At 42.2% G+C, this 21,186-nt stretch overlaps 2 protein-coding genes across 5 annotated transcripts in view; both read right to left on the reverse strand.

Annotated features, from left to right (window-relative positions):
* The window catches only part of LOC139932014 (protein NLRC3-like), an 83,462-nt gene that overhangs the window by 46,022 nt on the left and 16,254 nt on the right, over positions 1 to 21,186 (reverse strand). The gene's annotated exons all lie outside the window — the stretch shown is intronic.
* Positions 1,356 to 19,316, reverse strand: LOC139932015 (NLR family CARD domain-containing protein 3-like). The gene is made up of 11 exons (XM_078291348.1): positions 19,311 to 19,316; positions 16,569 to 16,739; positions 16,152 to 16,271; positions 15,027 to 15,262; positions 12,964 to 14,770; positions 9,039 to 9,215; positions 7,709 to 7,882; positions 5,195 to 5,368; positions 4,940 to 5,113; positions 4,400 to 4,446; positions 1,356 to 2,326 (listed from the first exon to the last, which is right to left on the reverse strand). Exons 2-11 carry the CDS (start codon positions 16,697 to 16,699, stop codon positions 1,767 to 1,769), a joined length of 3,600 nt encoding a protein of 1,199 aa, XP_078147474.1. The 5' UTR covers positions 16,700 to 16,739; positions 19,311 to 19,316; the 3' UTR covers positions 1,356 to 1,766.

Here is a 21,186-nt window from a genome sequence, read left to right on the forward strand (position 1 = left end):
ACTGTGTGTGTGGTGAACTTTCAAAATGTTCAAAACCTGTTCAAAAATCCTCTAATATGTTTAAATGTTAATACCAGTATAATTTTTGTTCCTATCTCCATTATTGCTTAGTAGACAATGTGCTCATTCGAGAGACTTGCTTCTGTAGTCAACTTTTTCTTGGTATGGGGTCTCAAGGAATTCCATAAAACTCTGATCACGGACCGTACTCAGGACAATTCAGTCGAATACTCACAGTATTTATTTTAAATATTCAAGATGAGTACATAAGAAACAGCCTGATGTTTTGGCTCTGCTGCTTTCTTCAGTGGCTGCTGTGTCTCAAACAAACAAATCCAGGACCAGAGAATAAATAATAATTAATAAAGTATACAAATACAAACACAAATACAAATGCCACCAGCACTCACCACCTGTCGCCAGTTAACTTAACAAACAGTCACATCTCTCGTACATCTAACTGGATCCTGGTCAAACATCTGATTATAGCATCATCATCACGTGCATACAATGTTACCTTTTTTCGATTACAATTTATAAACAATTCTTTAAACTACATATATGAGTTTACAGAAAATTACATATAGAAAAACAGAAAAAGAAATAAAATGTCCTAAATACACATCCAGTCCCCCCTTCCTTCCCTTTGATCCGCAATAGATTATCTCTACAATCACAGAAAAAATATTCTCATAAGTAGCAAGATAAATCTATTTCTTCATTTAAACCATTTGGTGTCATGGTATTTGGCTCAAAAATCCATCTACTTTCTTTTCTCTCTCCACCTTTCTCTCAGAAGCTCCTACTGTCTGTTCTGCTGCAGGTTTGACTCCCACTCTTTTTAAAAATACATTAAAAACAGTGAAAAGACAAACTACTTCATTAATGAACGCAATCCATAATTTTAAATGAGACAACCTTTGTATTTTTCCTTTATCAAAATAAAGCCAATAAAGCCCCTCCCCCTCAGCAATCACAAGAGGGGGAGGGGCTTATATAACATTGCCCATTGAAAGGAAACTCCCCAGTGTGACAAAACCATGACCCATGTCAATGTGACTTCTGTATCAATAAATATAGATTATGAAGAGCAGCACAATTGTTTTAAATTTCTGACGGATTGACAGACGATGAAAAAAAAACAGCCAGTTGGGAAAGAGGGAGGGGCTTAAATGACATCACTAATAGATAGAAAACCCTCTTCTGAATTAGACAAGCTGTCTCTCATGTCAACGTGCCTTCAGGATCAATGGATACAGGCAATCAGAAGACAGTTAATCAGAAAAGGGGGAGGAGCTTAAATTACACTTTTTTTTTTGGACAACATTAAAATGTACACACATATACATTTTAAAGGAATAGCTCAAAGTCGGGGAGATTCATGAACACGCCAGGTCTGGGTTTTCAGAAAAAACGGCCGTAGTGAAGATTTGTGCTAAATAATTGTGTAAATAAGAGTGTAAATATCGTTCTTTTCCACTCACTGTGTGATCGTTTTGCTTCAGGAGACTTTCATTATGCTGCAGAGCTGTATGGAGTAATTTTATGGTAATTTTTGCTGTTTTTGGAACTCTAAAGAACCGGACCCCATGGACTCCAGTTGTTTTGGAGAAGGCTGCGACAGAGTTGTGCTGGCAACCTCCCTGTGTGTTATATGGACTAACAAACTTCACCTGTGTTTCAACTGGCATGAGGGTGAGTGGTTTTTAGAAGCTTATCCAACTCATTACCAACCAAGCCTTTGCTTAAGATGTTCCAAAGTCCTTTCAAGCCAGTGCCTGTTTCTGAGAAATTGGCACCAGAACCAGACCAGAACCAAGGGACCAAAACCTAAACCCAAACCCAGGGTAGAGGGGCTCAGTGAATGTGGAGCAGAAGGTGTGGAGGAGTCTCAGTTTGTCAGAAGAGACTTTGTAGAAGGACAGAGTCCCAGCAGACCAGTCCAGATACACTGCTGCTCTGTTAGATCCAGAGGAACAGACAGGGATGATGGTGGACTTCCCATTGTGTCTGGCTGTGTAGCTGTTATCAAAGCACTCCAGAGCCCAGGACTGGTCGTTATATCCAAACTGACATTCAAGATCCCATCCTCTCCTTCTGATTCCTCTGTAAGTCACTGCTATATTAATCTCTTCATTCCACTCTACCTCCCAGTAACATCGCCCAGTCAGACCCTCTCTACACAGAACCTGAAGCTGCTGGTTAAACCTCTCTGGGTGATCCGGATACGACTGCTCCTCTCTCACCACCATCGCCTTTCTGTTGTCCTCAGACGGATCAAGGTTTCTGTTTGCTGTGTTTGGATCCAGAGTGAGATGACAGGCATCTGATGGGTAGAAGACACACAACAGACATCAGAAAAAAACATTTACTAAGACTCACTTCATCACTTCTCAATCAGAAATGCAGCACATCCAGTATAAAGGCTAGTGGTGATTTAAGCCCCGTTCAGACCGGAAGTGGATTGGCTGAGGAGTGCAGCTCGCTTCCTATCAGCTCTCATGTTAATGGATTGGAGTGAACAGACTAAGATTACGGCTCTTGGACCTGCAGCGATAGTTTCGGGGTCGGGTCTATTTTCTCTGCACACAGCTTGCAGATTTCACAGAAATACACAGTGGAAACACACTGTACTGGAGATGGTCATTGTTGCATCAATACCACAGAAGCACATATATGTTCAGTGATTAACCTATGTCTTTACTGTTAATTATTAAATCTGCACTGCTGCACATTTTAAAAAAGATAAGATGATGAACATCTTATCTGCTTTTGAAATATCACATCCCAAATGAACATGGGGTCTGCTATTGAATTATAATTATGCTAACATAAATAAAATCAGATTAGTAAATATTTGGGAGAGCAAGAGAGACAGATCCTATATGCTTGACCAAAGATTGTCCACGACACTGGCTGAAAAATAATCCTAAACAAATCCACCTGACTGCTTTGATGCTGACAGAGTCTGTGTAGAAAGTGAAGATATAAAGTTAATCACTGAAGTGGAAAAATACAGGAAGCTGTATGACTGTCAGCATTGTTTCTATAAAGAAAACATTAGAAAGGATGATGTTTGGGATGTTGCTGCTTTGTCTGAGTGCAATCTCAATCCATTCTGTTTTAATGGGACATTTCTCCTCTGTGTAGTGCATTTTACTCAGAGACCTTACCTGCGGGACGGCGTAGAAATGCACTTCTGGTCTGAACAAACCCTTAGACAGGCATAGGAACATACACTCACCAAGCACTTTATTAGGAACTTCTGTACACCTGCTTATTCATGCAATTATCCAGTCAGCCAATCATGTGGCAGCAGTGCAATGCATAAGATCATGCAGATACAGGTCAGCAGCTTCATTTAATGTTCACATCAAGCATCGGAATGGGGAAAAAATGTGATCTCAGTGACTTTGACCGTGGCGTGGCTGTTGGTGTCAGACAGGCTGGTTTGAGTATTTCTGAAACTGCTGATCTCCTGGGATTTTCACACACAACAGTCTCTAGAGTTTACACAGAATGGTGCGAAAAACAAACTAGAAATAACCGCCTCGCGGTTGTATGCCTCCGCCAATAAACTTTGTTTTATCATTGCAAGGACAGTCTTTATTTATTAAACATATATAATTAATGTGATTATTAGGTCAACTTAAAGGATTTTGGTGTCTGCAAAAGTAAGCGACAGCACTTCCACCGTTTTTGTAGAATGACCCAAGATCGTTTTCTCAACTACAGTGGTAAGCAAAACATTATGATGTCACAGTGAAGTTGACCTTTGAACTTTTGGATATAAAATTTCATCACTTCATCATTTTATCCTATTAGGATGTGAGGTCACAGTGACCTTGACCTTTGACCAACAAAACCGAATCAGTTCATCCTTGAGTCCAAGTGGACGTTTGTGCCAAATTTGAAGAAATTCCCTCAAGGTGTTCCTGAGATATCGCGTTCACGAGAATGGGACGTACGGACGGACGGACAACCCGAAAACATTTTATGCCTCGGCTGTCGCTGGCGCGGAGGCATAAAAACTTCCAGTGAGCGGCAGTTCTGCAGACGGAAATGCGTGTTGAAGAGAGAGGTCAGAGGAGAATGGCCAGGCTGTTTGGAGCTGACAGAAAGGCTTCAGTAACTCAGATAACCTCTTTACAACTGTGGGGAGCAGAAAAGCATCCCAGAATGCAACACGTCCAACCTGGAGGCAGACGGCACTTTGGTAGCCGGTTGACACTGAGCTGAAAGCTGATGCCTACACAGTATTAGTAAGGTGGTCCTAATAAAGTGCTCGGTGAGTGTAGATTAAGCTCTGTGTGTGTATGTGTGTGCGCATGTGCATGTGTGTGAGAGAGCGAGATACAGAGCAGTTTAAGCAGTGTGCTCAAACTGTGTCAGTACTCACATCTTGTAAGGCTGTCAGCTGTAATCCATTCTCCTCCATCGTCCACCCTGTAGGGATGAACACAACAACAACAACAACAACAACAACAGTCAACTCAAACACACAATCACAACAAGCTTCTGGCTGATCTGATTGGCTGACTGTTCTCTCTGGCTTTCTGTCCAATCCTGAAACCTGACACCATTCTCCTCTCACACCTTCACTGAGAAGAGCAGTCCATTGACAAGTTTTGATATTTACCAGGAAATGCTGGATCTTTGGTTTGATACTGTGTTTAGTTCCACTTATAAAGACAATTCATGTTGCACACTCTTCTCTCTTCTTTAAGTTTCATGCTTTATTTATCCCACCAGATATTTTTGGCCACATGGAAGTTTTCTTGATAAGTGAAAGTATTACAAAAGCCTCATGTCTGCACCTTGCTGGGTGTGCGTTCTTTCTACTGAAGTTGAGACTAACTGTGTTTAGCACAATGCTGCCACTAACTGAGACCGACCAATGGACCTTGTCAACATGGACTGACTCCAACTCACTACTGACCTCAGAGTCTCCAGTCTACAGTGTGGACTCTCCTGAAGATCAGACAGCAGCTTCACTCCTGAATCCTGCAGATTGTTGTCACTCAGGTCCAGCTCTCTCAGATGGGAGGGGTTGGACTTCAGAGCTGAGGCCAGAGAAGCACAGCCTTCATCTGTGATCTGACAGTCTGTCAACCTGCAGAGAGAGGACGATTTTAACAAACTACTGCTGGTATTCAAGAAGAGCTTCACACAGAGGGAAAAAGTGATTCTCTACCTCAGAGTCTCCAGTCTACATTGTGGACTCTCCAGTCCAGCAGACAGCAGCTTCACCCCTGAATCCTGCAGCTCGTTGCCACTCAGGTCCAGCTCTCTCAGATGGGAGGGGTTGGACTTCAGAGCTGAGGCCAGAGAAGCACAGCTGCTCTCTGACAAGCTGCATTTACTCAATCTGAATAAAGAATAAAGCATGTAACTAAAGAATTTTCCTGGACTGAAAAGTGCTTGCAACAGTCTAGTGTTTCATAATCCAGTCAGACCTGTTCAGGTTTTAAATATGTAGCTCAACATTGCTATGCCACAGTAGTCAGTGGGCTTTATACTAGTAGATTGACATTTCCATTTTGTTAGTCACTGTGGATCAACTATCAGCATAATGTCAATATACCTTGTCAACATGGACTGACTCGAACCCACTACTGACCAACTCAGTACCAATAAAGAATAAAGCATGTAGCTAAAAAAAATTCCCGGACTGAAAAGTGCTAGCAACAGTCTAGTGTTTCATAATCCAGTCAGACCTGTTCAGGTTTTAAATATGTAAGAATGAAGCTATAAAACACATTATTCCGAACTTGCACCTGTATGGCAACTTCCAAGAATCTTTGGATACACACACAGTCCCCAAACTATGGAAGACCTCACACATTACCCCGATCCCCCAAAAAACATGCCCAAAACAGCCTAATGATTTTCGCCCAGTGGCTCTCACTTCTGTTGTGATGAAGGCACTGGAGAAAATAGTCTCCGGTAAGCTTGCTGGGGCTGTTCAAGACCAGGTGGATCCCTACTGATTCGCTTACAGGCCCGGCCGCAGCACGGAGGACGCAATGGCTTCTCTCATGCATCTCATCACCAAACATCTGGATGATCCCGGGGTTTATCGACTTCTCATCTGCATTCAATACTATTCAGCTGGATATACAAATGCAGAAACTACAAATCAACCCAAATCTTATTCACTGGTACAGCTCCTTCCTCACAGATAGGCAATAACTGGTGAAAGTCAACAACACACACTGTCTGATGACAACAAACTGTGGGGCACCCCAGGGCTGTGTGAGCTCGCCACTCCTGTTTAGTCTGTACACAAAAATGACTGTGTCACTGATGTGCCTAACCAGCATGTGATTAAGTTTTCAGATGACACCACGCTAGTGGCTTTGCTGAGAGAGGGAGAGAACTCAAGCCAGTACATGGACGGTGTGAGACGGTTGGTGGTGTGGTGCGAGCAGAATGCCCTCATCTTAAACGCAAAAAAGACAGAGGAAATCATCTTTGGGGCCAAAGAGAACATCAGTCATGCCCCCGTCACCATCAATGGGTCCCAAATCAAACAGGTGACCTCATACAAATACCTGGGGGTCCAGGTGGACTCCTCTCTGTCTTGGAGCACCCATGTGGATTTGCTTTGTGGAAAGGTGCAACAACGGATCCACTTCCTACACAGACTGAGGTCCTTTGGGGACAGCAAGGAGATTATGTCCCTCTTCTTCTATGCAACCATCCAATCGGTCATGCTTTATGGATGTACAGTATGGTTCAGCTCACTCTCTGTCCAGCTAAAGGAAAGAATCCTCAGGCTACTGAGGGTATGCTCGAAAGTGGTTGGTCAGCCAGTAGAGAAGGCATTCCACGAAGCCTGCCGCAAAAGACTTCTGAGACTGGCGGACAATATCATTCAGGGCTCCTCCTACGTTCTCCATGACGAGTTTTAGCTTCTACCATCAGGCAGGCGGTTCAGACTACTCAACTGTAAAAAGAATAAGTTCAAGAACTCTTTTGTTCCCCATTCACTGAGGACACTAAATAAGGACTGGGGCCCACATTAAATGGACACACATGAACTTAGATGTGTGGGTGGGCAGGATGGAAATGGTGCAGTATATGGGTAGCCATTGTAATTTTATGAAATAGTGTATGTGATGATTTATTTATTTACTTTTTCTTTATCTACACGCACGCGCACACACACACATATTTTAACTTTTGGACCATTGAGGGGCAGAATGGCAATGTGTAAATTTGTCTGCTAGACACTGCGTTTTTTATGACTAGGATGGAACGGTGTCTGTATGTAATGTGTGACGAAATGTTGTATGTTGTTCTTGGCGCTGGACGCAAAACAATTTCCTGTCAAGGACAATAAAGTACAATCTCATCTTATATTATCTTAAAGGTCTGTTTGTGCTGCTTATCATCATTGTGGAATTTTTACAGTAGCTCCAGCCAGTAAAGAATGACTGCTGTTTGAATCAAAAATCTATCAATGGGTTTGAATGGGAATGAATGGCTAAAGTAATGTTTTTCAGATATATTGCTCAAAATTTCAGTGATTCCGCAACTAATAGTTGTCATTCAACATTTAGCTTCAAGGTTTATTAGGATGCTTATAATTATTATGGAATATATCAGCCTCATACAGATGTGTGCAAATTTAGTGTGACTAGCAATATTGATATAATATTCATCTCATATTCCTGTCAGCACAGAATTAATAATGCTGTCTGACCTCAGAGTCTCCAGTCTACAGTGTGGACTCTCCAGAAGATCAGACAGCAGCTTCACTCCTGAATCCTGCAGCTTGTTTTTACTCAGGTCCAGCTCTCTCAGATGGGAGGGGTTGGACTTCAGAGCTGAGGCCACAGAAGCCCAGCTGCTCTCTGAGAACCAGCAGCAACTCAATCTGAATAAAGAACAAAGCATTTAGCTACAGAAGACATTTTTTCGTGGATAGACATACTGTTTGAAGCCATCCAATAATAATAATAATAAGGAAAAACAGCGCTCATTATTCTTAAAAGATAATTCCTGCCATTTTCAACCTGGGTCGTATTTTCCTAGTTTTTGCCATCATGCAATTAAAGCGATTAAAACACGCCCTTTCAAGACAGTAACACTCACACTGCCATGGCACCTGCCTACATCTAATTTCTACCCATTTCGACTACCCATTGCCTGAAACTGGTGGTATTAGATATCTTATTTTAAGCACTCTGTTTTAGCCTGGGTTGTATTTTATTAGGACACAAAGGAACAAAGCACGAAATGGGCTGGTACTTTCATTCACAGCTAACATTAGCTAATTAGCCATCAGTCACTTTAATTACAATTGCAACTATTGTTGGTTATGTTTGCCCTCTGGGTGTGTATTGGAGAACAGCACTCCCAGCAAACTCTAACAAACAACAAAGCTCTACAGTGAAGTAAGAGATTCAATTCTGAACACAATCAATCGTCATGACGGCAAAAACCAGATTGATTTGATTGAATTATCCTTTAATGACAACATGCTGCTGCTTGAATAAACAGGTAGAGACTGAAGAATGAATTAGCGAATGGAATTTTTTCCTGGGCTTAGGGTTAGGGTTAGGGTTAGGGCTTTACCATTAAACTAGAGGAAGGGCTGCTTTAACATTATACTAGTGAATAGGCTTTATCATTACACTAGTCAGTGTGGATCACAATGTGTCAGTCATATGCAGTTGTCTGCAAATTTAGTGTCACTGCAGTATTCATATAAAAATAATTCATATATTTATGTAGTATTTATGTTAGCACAGAACTAAGGAATACTGTCTGACCTCAGAGTCTCCAGTCTACAGTGTGGACTCTCCAGTCCAGCAGACAGCAGCTTCACTCCTGAATCCTGCAGCTTGTTGCCACTCAGGTCCAGCTCTCTCAGATGGGAGGAGTTGGACTTCAGAGCTGAGACCAGAGAAGCACAGCAGCTCTCTGACAAGTTACAGTCACTCAATCTGAATAAAGAATAAAGCATGTAGCTATAAAACACGTTATTCCTAAATATAATGCTATATAGAAATAATAAAATGCTGTCTGACCTCAGAGTCTCCAGTCTACAGTGTGGACTCTCCAGTCCAGCAGACAGCAGCTTCACTCCTGAATCCTGCAGATAGCTGTTATAACTCAGATCCAGCTCTCTCAGATGGGAGGGGTTGGACTTCAGAGCTGAGGCCAGGACTTCACAGTAAGGCTCTGATAGTCCACAGCCAGAAAGCCTGTGATTCCAGATTAAATGTGAATTCAATGATTTTCAAAGCAGAGCAGAGACTAAGCATACCAATCTCTTAGATAGATAGATATATATATAGATAGATAGATAGATAGATAGATAGATAGATAGATAGACAGATAGATAGATAGATAGATAGATAGATAGATAATACAATAATAATGATAATAATAATAATAATAATAATAATAATAATAATAAAACGAAGAAGAAAAAGAAGAAGAAGAAAATTCTTATTTGAAAGATTTAAAATACAACCACATCCTGTAATACTAACTGTACTGCAGACATTATCCACTGGAAAATACTGCTGTCTGTTGTGATAAAATGTCTTTCAACACTTTTTGCCCACAGCCTCTTAACTCCTGAAGCTCCTTGGCTGGTTTGTATTAAGCCACCTTCAGCCCAAGGAAGACAACGTAAGTTATGAATGCAACCATGGATCTGTGAGAGCGAAGGATGACGGTCACTACGGTCTAAATAGAATGATAGCCTTCGTTCCGCCTACTCTCGAGACCTTATGTAAACAAAGCCATGCCCATGACCCCCGGAGGCGGAACTTCCCGCACTATAAAAGCGGGGACAACTTCCGGCTCGCCCTCTTACCTTGAACGCCTCAGAGTGTTCCGAGCGACAAGGATAGTGACGGTCATCCTTCGGTCTTACAGAGCCATAGTTAGATTCATAACTTACGATCTGTTTCGACCTCACTCTGACCGTCACTACAGTCTAAATAGGATGACTCATATCAAAAGGGTCGCGAGGAACAGAAGAATTGAATTGTCCGAATCTCGCTGGGCAACAGACATCAGAACAGCAGTGCTTACTGATGTTGAACAGGTCACATCAACTCTGTAAAATTTTGCAAACGTACATGGTGTAGACCAGTGGTTCTCAACGAGGGGTCCGGGGACCACCAGGGGTCCTTGAGGGGGTTCCAGGGGGTCCCCAGCAAATTGATGAATTGTTAAACTTCAGTATTATTTCATTTACAAGAAGTTAACACAATTAGAGAATGTTGAAGAATGACTGTTTTGATCATAGTTTCTCTGTTATCGCTCTACCTACAATACAGATAGTCATGGAATTCTGGACAAAATCATATCTAGCAATAAAAGATATCGTCAGATTTGGGTCCAAGAGACAAAATCTCATCAAATGGGGGTCCGTGGCCCTAATGTGGACTAAATTAGGGGTCCTTGATATGAAAAAGGTTGAGAATCACTGGTGTAGACCATGATGCTGCAGCACAAATGTCCCCTAAAGGAACTCCCTTCAGTGCAGCCCATGAAGTAGCTACACTTCTGGTTGAGTGGGCTCGTATCCCTGTAGGAACTGGAAACCCCTGTTCCGCGTAAGCATGGGAAATGACTTCAACCAACCAATGTGACAAACGCTGCTTAGAAAGTGCTAACCCCAGTTTTGCCTTTCCATAGCAGACAAAAAGCTGAGAATGAGACCTCCTTAGAGGCTGAGTATGAGCCACATAGGCACGCAATGTCCTAACTGGACACAGGGTGAGCAACTCCTCCCGCTCTGCCTGCAAGGAGGAAGAGGGTTGAAACTGACCCACCTCCAGTACCTGATTTGTAGACTGAGGTTTAAGTACTTTTGGCAAAAAGGCAGGGTTAAGCCAAAGTGACACCCCTGTGCCGTCTGCCCTCCACCATAAACAATCATCACTAACAGAAAGAGCACGTTTAGCAGAGCAGAGAGCCAAAAGAAAGGCTGTCTTGAGAGACAGAGCTTTCAAGTCTGTGTCAGCAAGAGGCTCATATGGGGCCTTAGTGAGAGATTTTAAAACAAGAAGCAAGTCCCAGCTTGGTGCCTGCAAGGTACAGCTTGGACACAAGTGACGGGCACCCTTCGGAAACTGACACACTAAAGGATGCCGACCCAATGGCAGGTCATCGGTCCCCCCATGAAACACTGAAATAGCTGAGGCACAGAACAGGCTACTGGGTCAACATTCATGCCCAAACACCAGTCTGAAAAGATCCTCCACCTTAGGGAGTAACTAGCTCGAGTGGATGGAGCTCTAGCACTGATACAGGGTGATCCTGTATCAGCTGAATCAGGTCAGGAAACAACAGCCTTCCTGGCCAGCATGGAGCAACCGGCAGAACTCTGTAATGACCCTCCCTGACCCTTCGGAGGACTTGAGAAATCAGAGGGAGAGGGGGGAAAGCATATAACAAGCCTGTCGGCCATTGTTGTGACAGAGCATCTAGGCCCAAACTGCCCCCCTGACCCGTGAAGGAGTACCATTCCAGGCAATGGGTCGTTTCCCTGGTTGCAAAAAGATCGACCTGGGCTACCCCGTATCAAGCCCAGATTTGGGTCACTAAATCCGGGTGTAACTGCCACTCTCCCAGGAGAGGCCCTGTCCTGGACAGAATGTCGGCCGCCCTGTTCGCTACACTCGGGATATGGATTGCCCTCAGAGAGGTCAGTCAAGGCTATGCCCATGTCAGTAGCTCCCTTGCCACCTGGAGACAGCGTAATGACTTCGTTCCACCCTGGTGATTTATATGGTACACTGCGGAGGTGCTGTCCGTTCTCACCTGCACATGCTTGGGATGTATGGATGGCAACAAACCCCTGAGAGCAAGATGAACGGCCCTTAGTTCGAGCACTTGGAACCCTGATCCTCTATGCTCATTGTTTTTCGTAAGGCCGCCAGGAGGAGAGCCAAGGCATTACCCATACGAGCCGCATGTGCAGCAGCATTAAATGAGCATGAAATCAGGCGGCCGGTTTTAGCACACTCTTTCCTGGGGCAGCGAGGATTAGCAGAAACACGGCGGGCCCTAGCGCTGTCCATGATGCTATCGCCTGTTCTACAGGTGGCATGTCGCCTAGTCCAGTTTCCACTGGGTAACGGGCATTAGCCAACCATCTACAGCCCACATTGAATTGAGGCTTTTGAGATGGTTTTTTCCATGCTGTCCTCAGCATTGAAGCATAATCATCTGCCACTGGAATGCAAGGTGGGAGTTAGTCTGAGATATGCCCTCCCAGACACCTCCCACAGGGACTGGGTCAGGCATGGAGGGCTGCAGACTGACAATTTTTGCTGCACTAAGTACTCTATCAATAAGAGTATTTGTGGAAGACTCCCCCACCACCACTGATTCCTCATCCACCTCCGCAGTATCTGAATGGGGATCCCCCAGTGGCTTCCCCCTTCTGAGTGATGTACACTATCAAACAGAGAGTGGGGAGCAAAAAGAGACAGCACATCAGCATCATCCATGGCGGCCTCCCCAGCATGGCACTGAGGCCATGCTAGGGACTGAAGTTGTCCCCATTTTTATAGTGCGGGAAGTTCCGCCTCCGGGGGTCATGGGCATGACTTTGTTTACATAAGGTCTTGAGAGTAGGCGGAACGAAGGCTATCATTCTATTTAGACCATAGTGACGGTCAGAGTGAGGTAGAAACAGATCTACAAAAACAACACTTCATTGTAAAGTCATAACAATCATTACAGCTAAACAGAATAACTGTGTTCGCTAACATGATAACTATAAACACAGCCAACTGAAAACTAGAAGTATACTTTGCTCTGACAGCATTTTCAACAACATTTCAAGAATATTTTTGGCCAATCACAACTGAGTTGTATTCTTTGGAATATGTTAGGGTATGTTAGATGAACTATATATCTTTATTGTAATTCTGATGCTACCAGGTATGAAAGTACTTGCAATGTTTTGATCACATCAAGACTAACCGAGCCTTCCTGCAGTTCCTCACAGCTGGGATCAGTCTCCGTCGTCCCTCCTCTGATGTGTTGTACACCTTCAGTTCCAACACATCCAGAACCTCCTCTGACATCTGCAGCATGTAGGCCAGAGCTGAGCAGTGGATCACAGAGAGTTCCTTCTCTGATCTGTTCTCTGACTTCAGGAACTCTTGGATTTCCTGATGTACTGACTGGTCGTTCATCTCCATCAAACAGTGGAAGATGTTGATACTTCTGTCAGGAGAGGTGTCGTAGGTGTTCATCTTCTTCAGGTTGTTGATGGCTCTCAGGATGCTTTCTGGTCTGCTCTCTGTCTGACCCAGCAGGCCTCCTAAGAGACTCTGGTTGGACTCCAGTGAGAGGCCATGAAAGAAGCGGACAACGAGGTCAAGGTGGCCATTTTTACTCCTTACGGCCTCTAATATGGCTCTCTCCAGGAAGATATCCAGGGATGGGTCATTGTCATCATATCTACCCCAGTCTTTTCCCAGGAATGTCTCCAGTACCTTCTTATCCCTGTTTGTGTAGCAGTGGAACATGTAGACTGCAGCGAGAAACTCCTGAATGCTCAGATGAACAAAGCAGTAGACCGTTCTCTGGAAGAGGACACACTCTCTTTTGAAGATCTCTGTGCACACTCCTGAGAACACCAAGGCGTCTCTGACATCAAGACCACACTCCTCCAGGTCTTCTTGGTAGAACATGAGGTTGCCTTTCTCCAGATGTTCAAACGCCAGCCTCCCCAGCTTCAGAAGAACTTCCCTATCAGTCTCCGTCAGCTCCTGTTGACTCATCTCATGTCTCTCATCATACTTCTGCTTCTTCCTCTTTGTCTGAACCAGCAGGAAGTGTGAGTACATCTCAGTCAGGGTCTTGGGCAGCTCTCCTCTCTGGTCTGTAGTCAACATGTGCTCCAGAACTGTAGCAGTGATCCAACAGAAGACCGGGATGTGGCACATGATGTGGAGGCTCCTGGATGCCTTGATGTGTGAGATGATTCTGCTGGCCAGCTCCTCATCACTGGATCTCCTCCTGAAGTACTCCTCCTTCTGGGGGTCAGTGAACCCTCGTACTTCTGTTACCCTGTCAACACATGTAGGAGGGATCTGATTGGCTGCTGCAGGTCGGGAAGTTATCCAGAGGAGAGCCGAGGGAAGCAGATTCCCCTCGATGAGGTTTGTCAACAGCACGTCTACTGATGATGTCTGTGTGACATCAGACACAACCTCATTGTTCTGGAAATCCAATAAAAGTCTGCTTTCATCCAGGCCGTCAAAGATGAACACAACTTTACAGACAGAGAGCTTCTCTGCTGTGACCGTCTGTAATGTTGGATGGAAAACATGGAGCAGCATGAGAAGACTGTACTGCTCATCTTTGATCAAGTTCAGCTCCCGGAACGAAAGCAGAATCACAAGACTGACATCTTGATTTTCCAAGCCCTCTGCCCAGTCCAGAGTGAACTTCTGCACTGAGAAGGTTTTTCCAATGCCAGCAACGCCCTTCGTCAGAACTACTCTGATGTGTGTCTCTTGGCCAGGTAAGGGTTTAAAGATGTCGTGGCACTTGATTGGAGTGTCATGGAGGGTCTTCATCTTGGATGCTGTCTCCAGCTGCCACACCTCATGTTGGGTATTAACCTCTTCACTCTGTCCCTCTGTGATGTAGAGCTCAGTGTAGATCCTGTTGAGGGGGGTTCCAGTTCCTGCTTCAGCAGTTCCTTCTGTCACAAATTCACATCTCCTTCTCAGACTGATCTTATGCTCGTCTAAAACCTCCTGCGGACCGCCGTCCGCTGGAAGAGAAGAAGGAATAAATAAGGGTTAAACAAATATACTATCTGGTGTTCATTTTCAGTACCAACATAAAAACAATAAATATGACGAGAAAAAATACAAAACATCCCATAACTTGCAAAGCTTTTAGATTTTCTGAAATGTAGTAAAATATTAAATGTCCATGTTGCATGAGAAAGAACGATGTGGCTGTAGCAACACAAGAAGTCCTGGTTTTAGCAATGGTGATAACAGAAGACAGACCCCCAGTCTTACTTTGTGTGATGCTGGTTTGACTGGGTGTCTGCAGTCCAGGTCTTGTTCTGGATCTTTCTCCACACTGGGGACAGGCGGAGTCTCCTGATGAACCAGACTGGTCCCAGTATGAGGCGTTGCACTGTCTGCAGAACCAGTGTCCACAGCTGGTAGAGACTGGATCCCTCAGGACCTCCTGACACAATGCACAGCAGGACAGCTGCTCCTTCACAACACCATGACTCCTCTTCCTCTTTCTGTGGAGATGAACACAATATATTATGACTGCTATCATCAGAAAACAGTCAAGTTTAAAAATAACATTTGTTTACATTTTAAGCTTCATTTCAATGTCATCCACTGTAGACTGTAAATCACCCCCTTTCACACTCATGGGCAATTTAGAGTCTCAGTCCACCTGACCTGCATGTCTTTGGACTGTGGAAGGAAACCCACGTGAACATGAGGAGAACATCACTTTTTGCTGTGAGGTGACAGTGCTAAACATTGAGGCATTATGTTGCCCAAGAACTGTGCAAACAAAGTTTATTAATATTACAACCATAAGAATAAAAACAAGATCTTTTTGGGAAAGATTTGTATGTGCTCCTTATCTTAGATGGAACAAGGCTTGTGCCAGCTAACTAGGTCTTACAGAATTCTTACAAGTGTGTTGGTCTTTACATATTTAAAGTTGAAGTTTATAGTGACCAGTGATCTTACTTGTTGTCTGGACATTGAGGTTCATTGTTGAAATTCAAAGGCGACTCCTTAGACCAGTCACTCTTCACAGACAGACAGCTGGGTGCTGGAGACTCTGCTCTCAGGCTCCGGTCCTGACCTCTGGAAACACCAAGATGTTTTTACTAATATCACATGAATACGACTCTGCCTGTTTCTTTCTTGTATATTCCTGATGAAGATCCATTTCGGATGAACAGTTGTGTTGTAGAGCAGTGAGCAGTTATTTTTTCAGTGTCTTTCCTTGGTATCCTCATTACTAGTTTTGCTTCATGAATACAATCCTCTCATAGTGTGTAATGTAACAGTGAAGGGAAACAGTTCTAACTAACAGCAGTATTATGCCTTCTTTCTCATTTAATAATAATCCATCAGGTAGTCTCCCAGTATAACCAGTCCTCTTACTTTGTGTCTGAAGGTCCAGGTTCATTACTGAAGACTAGAGGAATCTCTTTAGACCGGTCAGTCTTCATAGACAGACAGCTGGGTGCTGGAGACTCTGCTCTCTGGCTCCGGTCCTGACCTCTGGAAACAACAAGATGTTTTTATTAATATCATGTGAGTACAATGACTGTCTGGCTTATGTATTCCTGATGAAGATCCATTTTGGATGAACAGTTGTGTTGTAGAGCAGTGAGCAGTTATTTTTTCAGTGTCTTTCCTTGGTATCCTCACTACTAGTTTTGCTTCATGAATACAATCCTCTCATAGTGTGTAATGTAACAGTGAAGGGAAACAGTTCTAACTAACAGCAGTATTATGCCTTCTTTCTCATTTAATAATAATCCATCAGGTAGACTTCCAGTATAACAGTCCTCTTACTTTGTGTCTGAAGGTCCAGGTTCATTACTGAAGGCTAGAGGAATATCTTTAGACTGGTCACTCTTCATAGACAGACAGCTGGGTGCTGGAGACTCTGCTCTGCCCTCCTCTTCCTCCACACAAACACTCATCTTCTGGACTTCAGTCAGTCTGAGAGGTAGAACAGGAACACTGGAGACACACACACACACACACACACACACACTGAATCTGAATCAGTGAGAAACTGTTTAGTTCATTCTGACTCTCATTCCCCCTACAGTCCACAGGGAGACAACTAGCATGTTCCTGCAGTACCGGAGGCTGCAGTTTCAGGACCGCGGTCTTAGGACTGCATTTCTAGGACCCTAGTTTTTCGCAACAGCGCCACCTAGCGAAGTGGATAACCAAGGACCGCATTTCTGACACATGGACAAGATGGACGACAATCACAGTGTGAGTACTGAATGTGAATCAAGTTTTATTTGTTTAACGTTAAAAACAATTCTGGTGTCTTGAATTGGACAGCAAAGTTAACGTTAGCTAGTCGAAGTGTGAGTAGCTAACTATGATAGTCTTAAAGGCGCTACAAACAATCATCTGTTAGCTTATGATAGCTTGCTGCAAAACGAACTGTTAGCCTATTTGTTTATTTGTTTAATGAAACCGTAGCGAGATTTTGGCAAGCCCAACTAGGTGTCTTATATTAATTGTTGACTTAATGACTATGATAATTAATTATAGCCAGCACATTAATTAAACTTCAAAAGATGATAAAAGCATGTCGTGATCTGTGTCTGTCAGCTACATTACATCAGCAGTAGCCTACTGTCTTCAGTGTAAATGCTTGTTTAATACTCATTGTTTTACTAGTTTAATTAAATTTAAATAATCTTAATAATTAAACTGTGCTGACTGCCTGTTTACCCCACAATACGTGTTATCAGCCAGTCTCTTCATTAAAAATGCCAAATGTCTCATCCAACATTACAAAGCAATTTGACATTGCTGTCACATAAACCAGACTTCATTAAACATCTGTCTTTGTGCAAGGAGAAGCACCCTGCCATGACCCAGCTCCAACAACCCTCACTGTGCCAACCACCCCAAGTGGACAGATGCAAAGGGTCCGTGTGAGGCCAGCAGTACAGAAAAAACGTCCCATATGCCAGGTTCTCATGAACGAAATAAATTTAAAAAGGCACATAGAAAGGAAGCACACAGGCAAACATAAGGACATAACAGCAAGTTCCCACCTTCAGAGTGAATGTATAGATCGTATTATCGTATTTTTTTGATTGTATCAAAAAAAAAAAAAAAAAAATGTGTATATATATATATATATATATATATATATATATATATATATATATATATATATATATATATACAATCTTGAATCTGCCCCCAGAGTCGTCCTTGTGTCTTGCCTCTCTCCAATCTGGTTGAGATCTAGTGACTGCAAAGGCCATAGCATATGATTCCATCTTTATTTTACCTGATAATGAGCTAATTATGCTAATTACACAAATTGCCCAACATGCAACTCTTAGCAACCAAGATGAATTGCAAGACAGAAAGTAGTACCTATTTGGGTGGAATAAACCATTAAAACTATAAGTACTTGGACAGAAAGTATTTGGGTGGAATAAACCTTTAAAACTATAACTCGTTAGACAGAAAGTATGCAGTCCTAAGACTGCGGTCCTGAAACTGCAGCCTCCGGTACTGCAGGAACATAGTATAGGATTTTTACAGTTAAAACGATTTATTTTTTTTACCCCATTTCAAGCGCATAAACAACATAGACCCAAACACTGTCATCAAAAGAGCAAGGGGAAAATAATAAAACTAAAACTATCTATTAAAACATTTGCAATCTTCACTAGATTCTGTTTCCAGAGACTTCTTCCCAGCAGCCTGACACTGAGCAGCTGAGTGTCGTGAAGCTGCAGCGCCCTCTGCAGGCTGTCAGAGGGAGCAGAGGACAGAGACGCTTCAGTTCTGTCTGCAGCTTCAGTCACAAGTAAACTCCACTTTCCAAGAGCCGAACCATCGATACATGAACTCCTGCATTCCATACTTCACAGGAATATTAAATACGGACTTGTAATAGATTTTTGTCTGTAGTCTACTGTTTTACCATTTCCCTTTCTTTTACATATATGTATACATATATATATATATATATATATATATATATATAGTTATAATGTCATTTTATCCCACAACGCTTTGATAATCTATTATGTGACTATTTATTACGAGTATGATTATTATGATTATTAGCCTATTATTATTATTTTATCTCATGATGTGTACCTTTTAAAGTAGATATTATTGACATGTTCATGTATTTCAGATGACTTGTCAGCTGCCATGTGAGAACTTAACAAACTTAAACTAACTCACCATAATCAACAACATGAAGCCTCGACCGATCAACACCCGACATCCAAAGAAAAACAGGTTTTGTTCCTGAAATAAAAAAACAACTCCAGCTTCAGAGTCTGGACCAGATGCTGTATGTCCTGCTAACAGGAGAACTGATCATCCAGGAAAAGTTCCTTTACCTTGTAAAGTGACAATACTCTGATTCACGGAAACATCTCTGGAACTGGAAAATACCATAAGTTTGGTTTTCTCTACATTCAGGATAAGCAATGATAATAATAATAATAATAATAATAATAATAATAACAATAATAATAATACTAATAATAACAACAACTATTATAATAATAATATTGTAATAACACTCACCCTGCCTCAGCCTTTAAAATGGAGTCTGAACTAACCGGCGAATCCAGTTTGCCCCGCCCGTCTGCATTTCCTGGAAATGACTTCGGTCTAGACTTTTATTTTGAAGGCCAAAGGCCCGAAACGGAAGTCTTATTTTCTGTTTATTCTGGCCTGTAACGCATCTGAGTGGCTTTCCGCCTTAATGACAATGCCATCTATATTACTCAAAGCGTGTTGAATGTAGTGAGTAGGCCTATGTACAAATTTCTTCATGTGTTTCTTCTACTTATTAATTTTTTTGGGGTATGTTGTACATGAACATTGTCTTTTTTTTTTTTTTTTTACTGGAGAGAAATGTTTTCCCTGACAACCTTACAGAAAAAAGTTTGCTGCAATAATTATTTTATTTTTATGCAAAAAGGAAGAACTGTTGGAGAGTATTGATGGAAAGTTTTTTGTTTCATATTTATTATTTCAAACGGATTGTAGGAATAAGATCATTGTTTATTATATCCCCAAGATTATTATAACTATTATTAATTAACTGATTAACTTCATGTCCATGCTATTTGGACCCATATCTCACCAATGGTGCATTATATTGTATTGAAATTTGTCAAGAGAATTGTTCAGGCAATTATGGAGATTTGTATGAAATTTGCACTTTCTGTGATTATTATTAGTAAATTAATTTATAAATTTTTGTACTGGTACTTTTTAAAATGTATTATTGTTTTTCTCTTTTCTCCCCCTCCCTCGTTCCATTTTTATTTCACCTTTCTCTCTTCTTCCTCTCTCTCTCCCCATTTATTTTTCTCCTTTTTCCTTTTTTCTGCTTTTCTTCTTCTTTTCCTCCCAAAAAACAAAAAATGATGATTTTTACTAAGTCCAAAACAAAAGTGTATAGTCTTGCCTCTACGCACATCGCAAGGTATTCCAATTCAGATTGTATCGACTTTTAAACACCGAGGCTTTTTACTTGATGACAGCTTGTCTTTTAAACCACACGTCGAAAGTCTGGTTAAGAAACTAAAAGTGAGGTTGGGTTTCTATTTCAGAAACAAGTCGTGCTTTTCTTTTAATGCAAAAAAGAAACTAGTCGCTGACACTTTTTTACCAGTATTAGATTATGGTGATGTTTTACACATGAATGCCTGTTCCACCTCACTACACATGTTGGACACTGCTTACCATGGTGTATTAAGATTTATTACCGGTTATAGATCACTTACCCATCATTGCACTCTGTATGCTAAAGTAAACTGGCCGTCCTTGACTGCCCTAGGCTGCTTCATTGGTACACCTTCATTTATAAAGCAATCATTGGTCAGCTCCCTTTTTACCTCTGTTCATACTTCACTATCAAACCCATCTTACAGCTTACGATCACAGGACTATTTATATGCCTCAGTACCCAGAACCCGCACTAAGTTTGGGAAAAGGGCCTTCATGCTCCCTCTGCCTGGAATGGACTTCAAAAAACTCTGAAACTACAGGCTTTCATTACCATATCTGATTTTAAAGCTCAAATTACGGACATATTAAAGAATGAGATGAGAGAATGTCGATGCTTCACTGTATAATGTGGTGTTATACTTATATTCATTAACTTGACCTTCTCTCCCCAGCAACCTCACCTTCCCTCCTATTTCTTACCCTTCCTTTTTTACCCGACCCTCCAATCTCCCCCCCAATCCCATTCAATCTTGTCCGCTCCAGCTCAAATTTATCCCCTTGCGCCACTTTGCCTTTTATGTTCTTGTCTGTGTTTGTGTCTTGTATGTTTGTTTTTTAAATGCTGCCATTTTGGCCAGGTCTTACTCGAAAAAGAGATCATTGATCTCAAGTGACTACCTGGTAAAATAAAGGTTAAATAAATAAATAATGTCAAACTGAA

The sequence above is a fragment of the Centroberyx gerrardi genome, chromosome 22 (genome assembly GCF_048128805.1).
Source record: "Centroberyx gerrardi isolate f3 chromosome 22, fCenGer3.hap1.cur.20231027, whole genome shotgun sequence".
NCBI lineage: Eukaryota > Metazoa > Chordata > Actinopteri > Beryciformes > Berycidae > Centroberyx > Centroberyx gerrardi.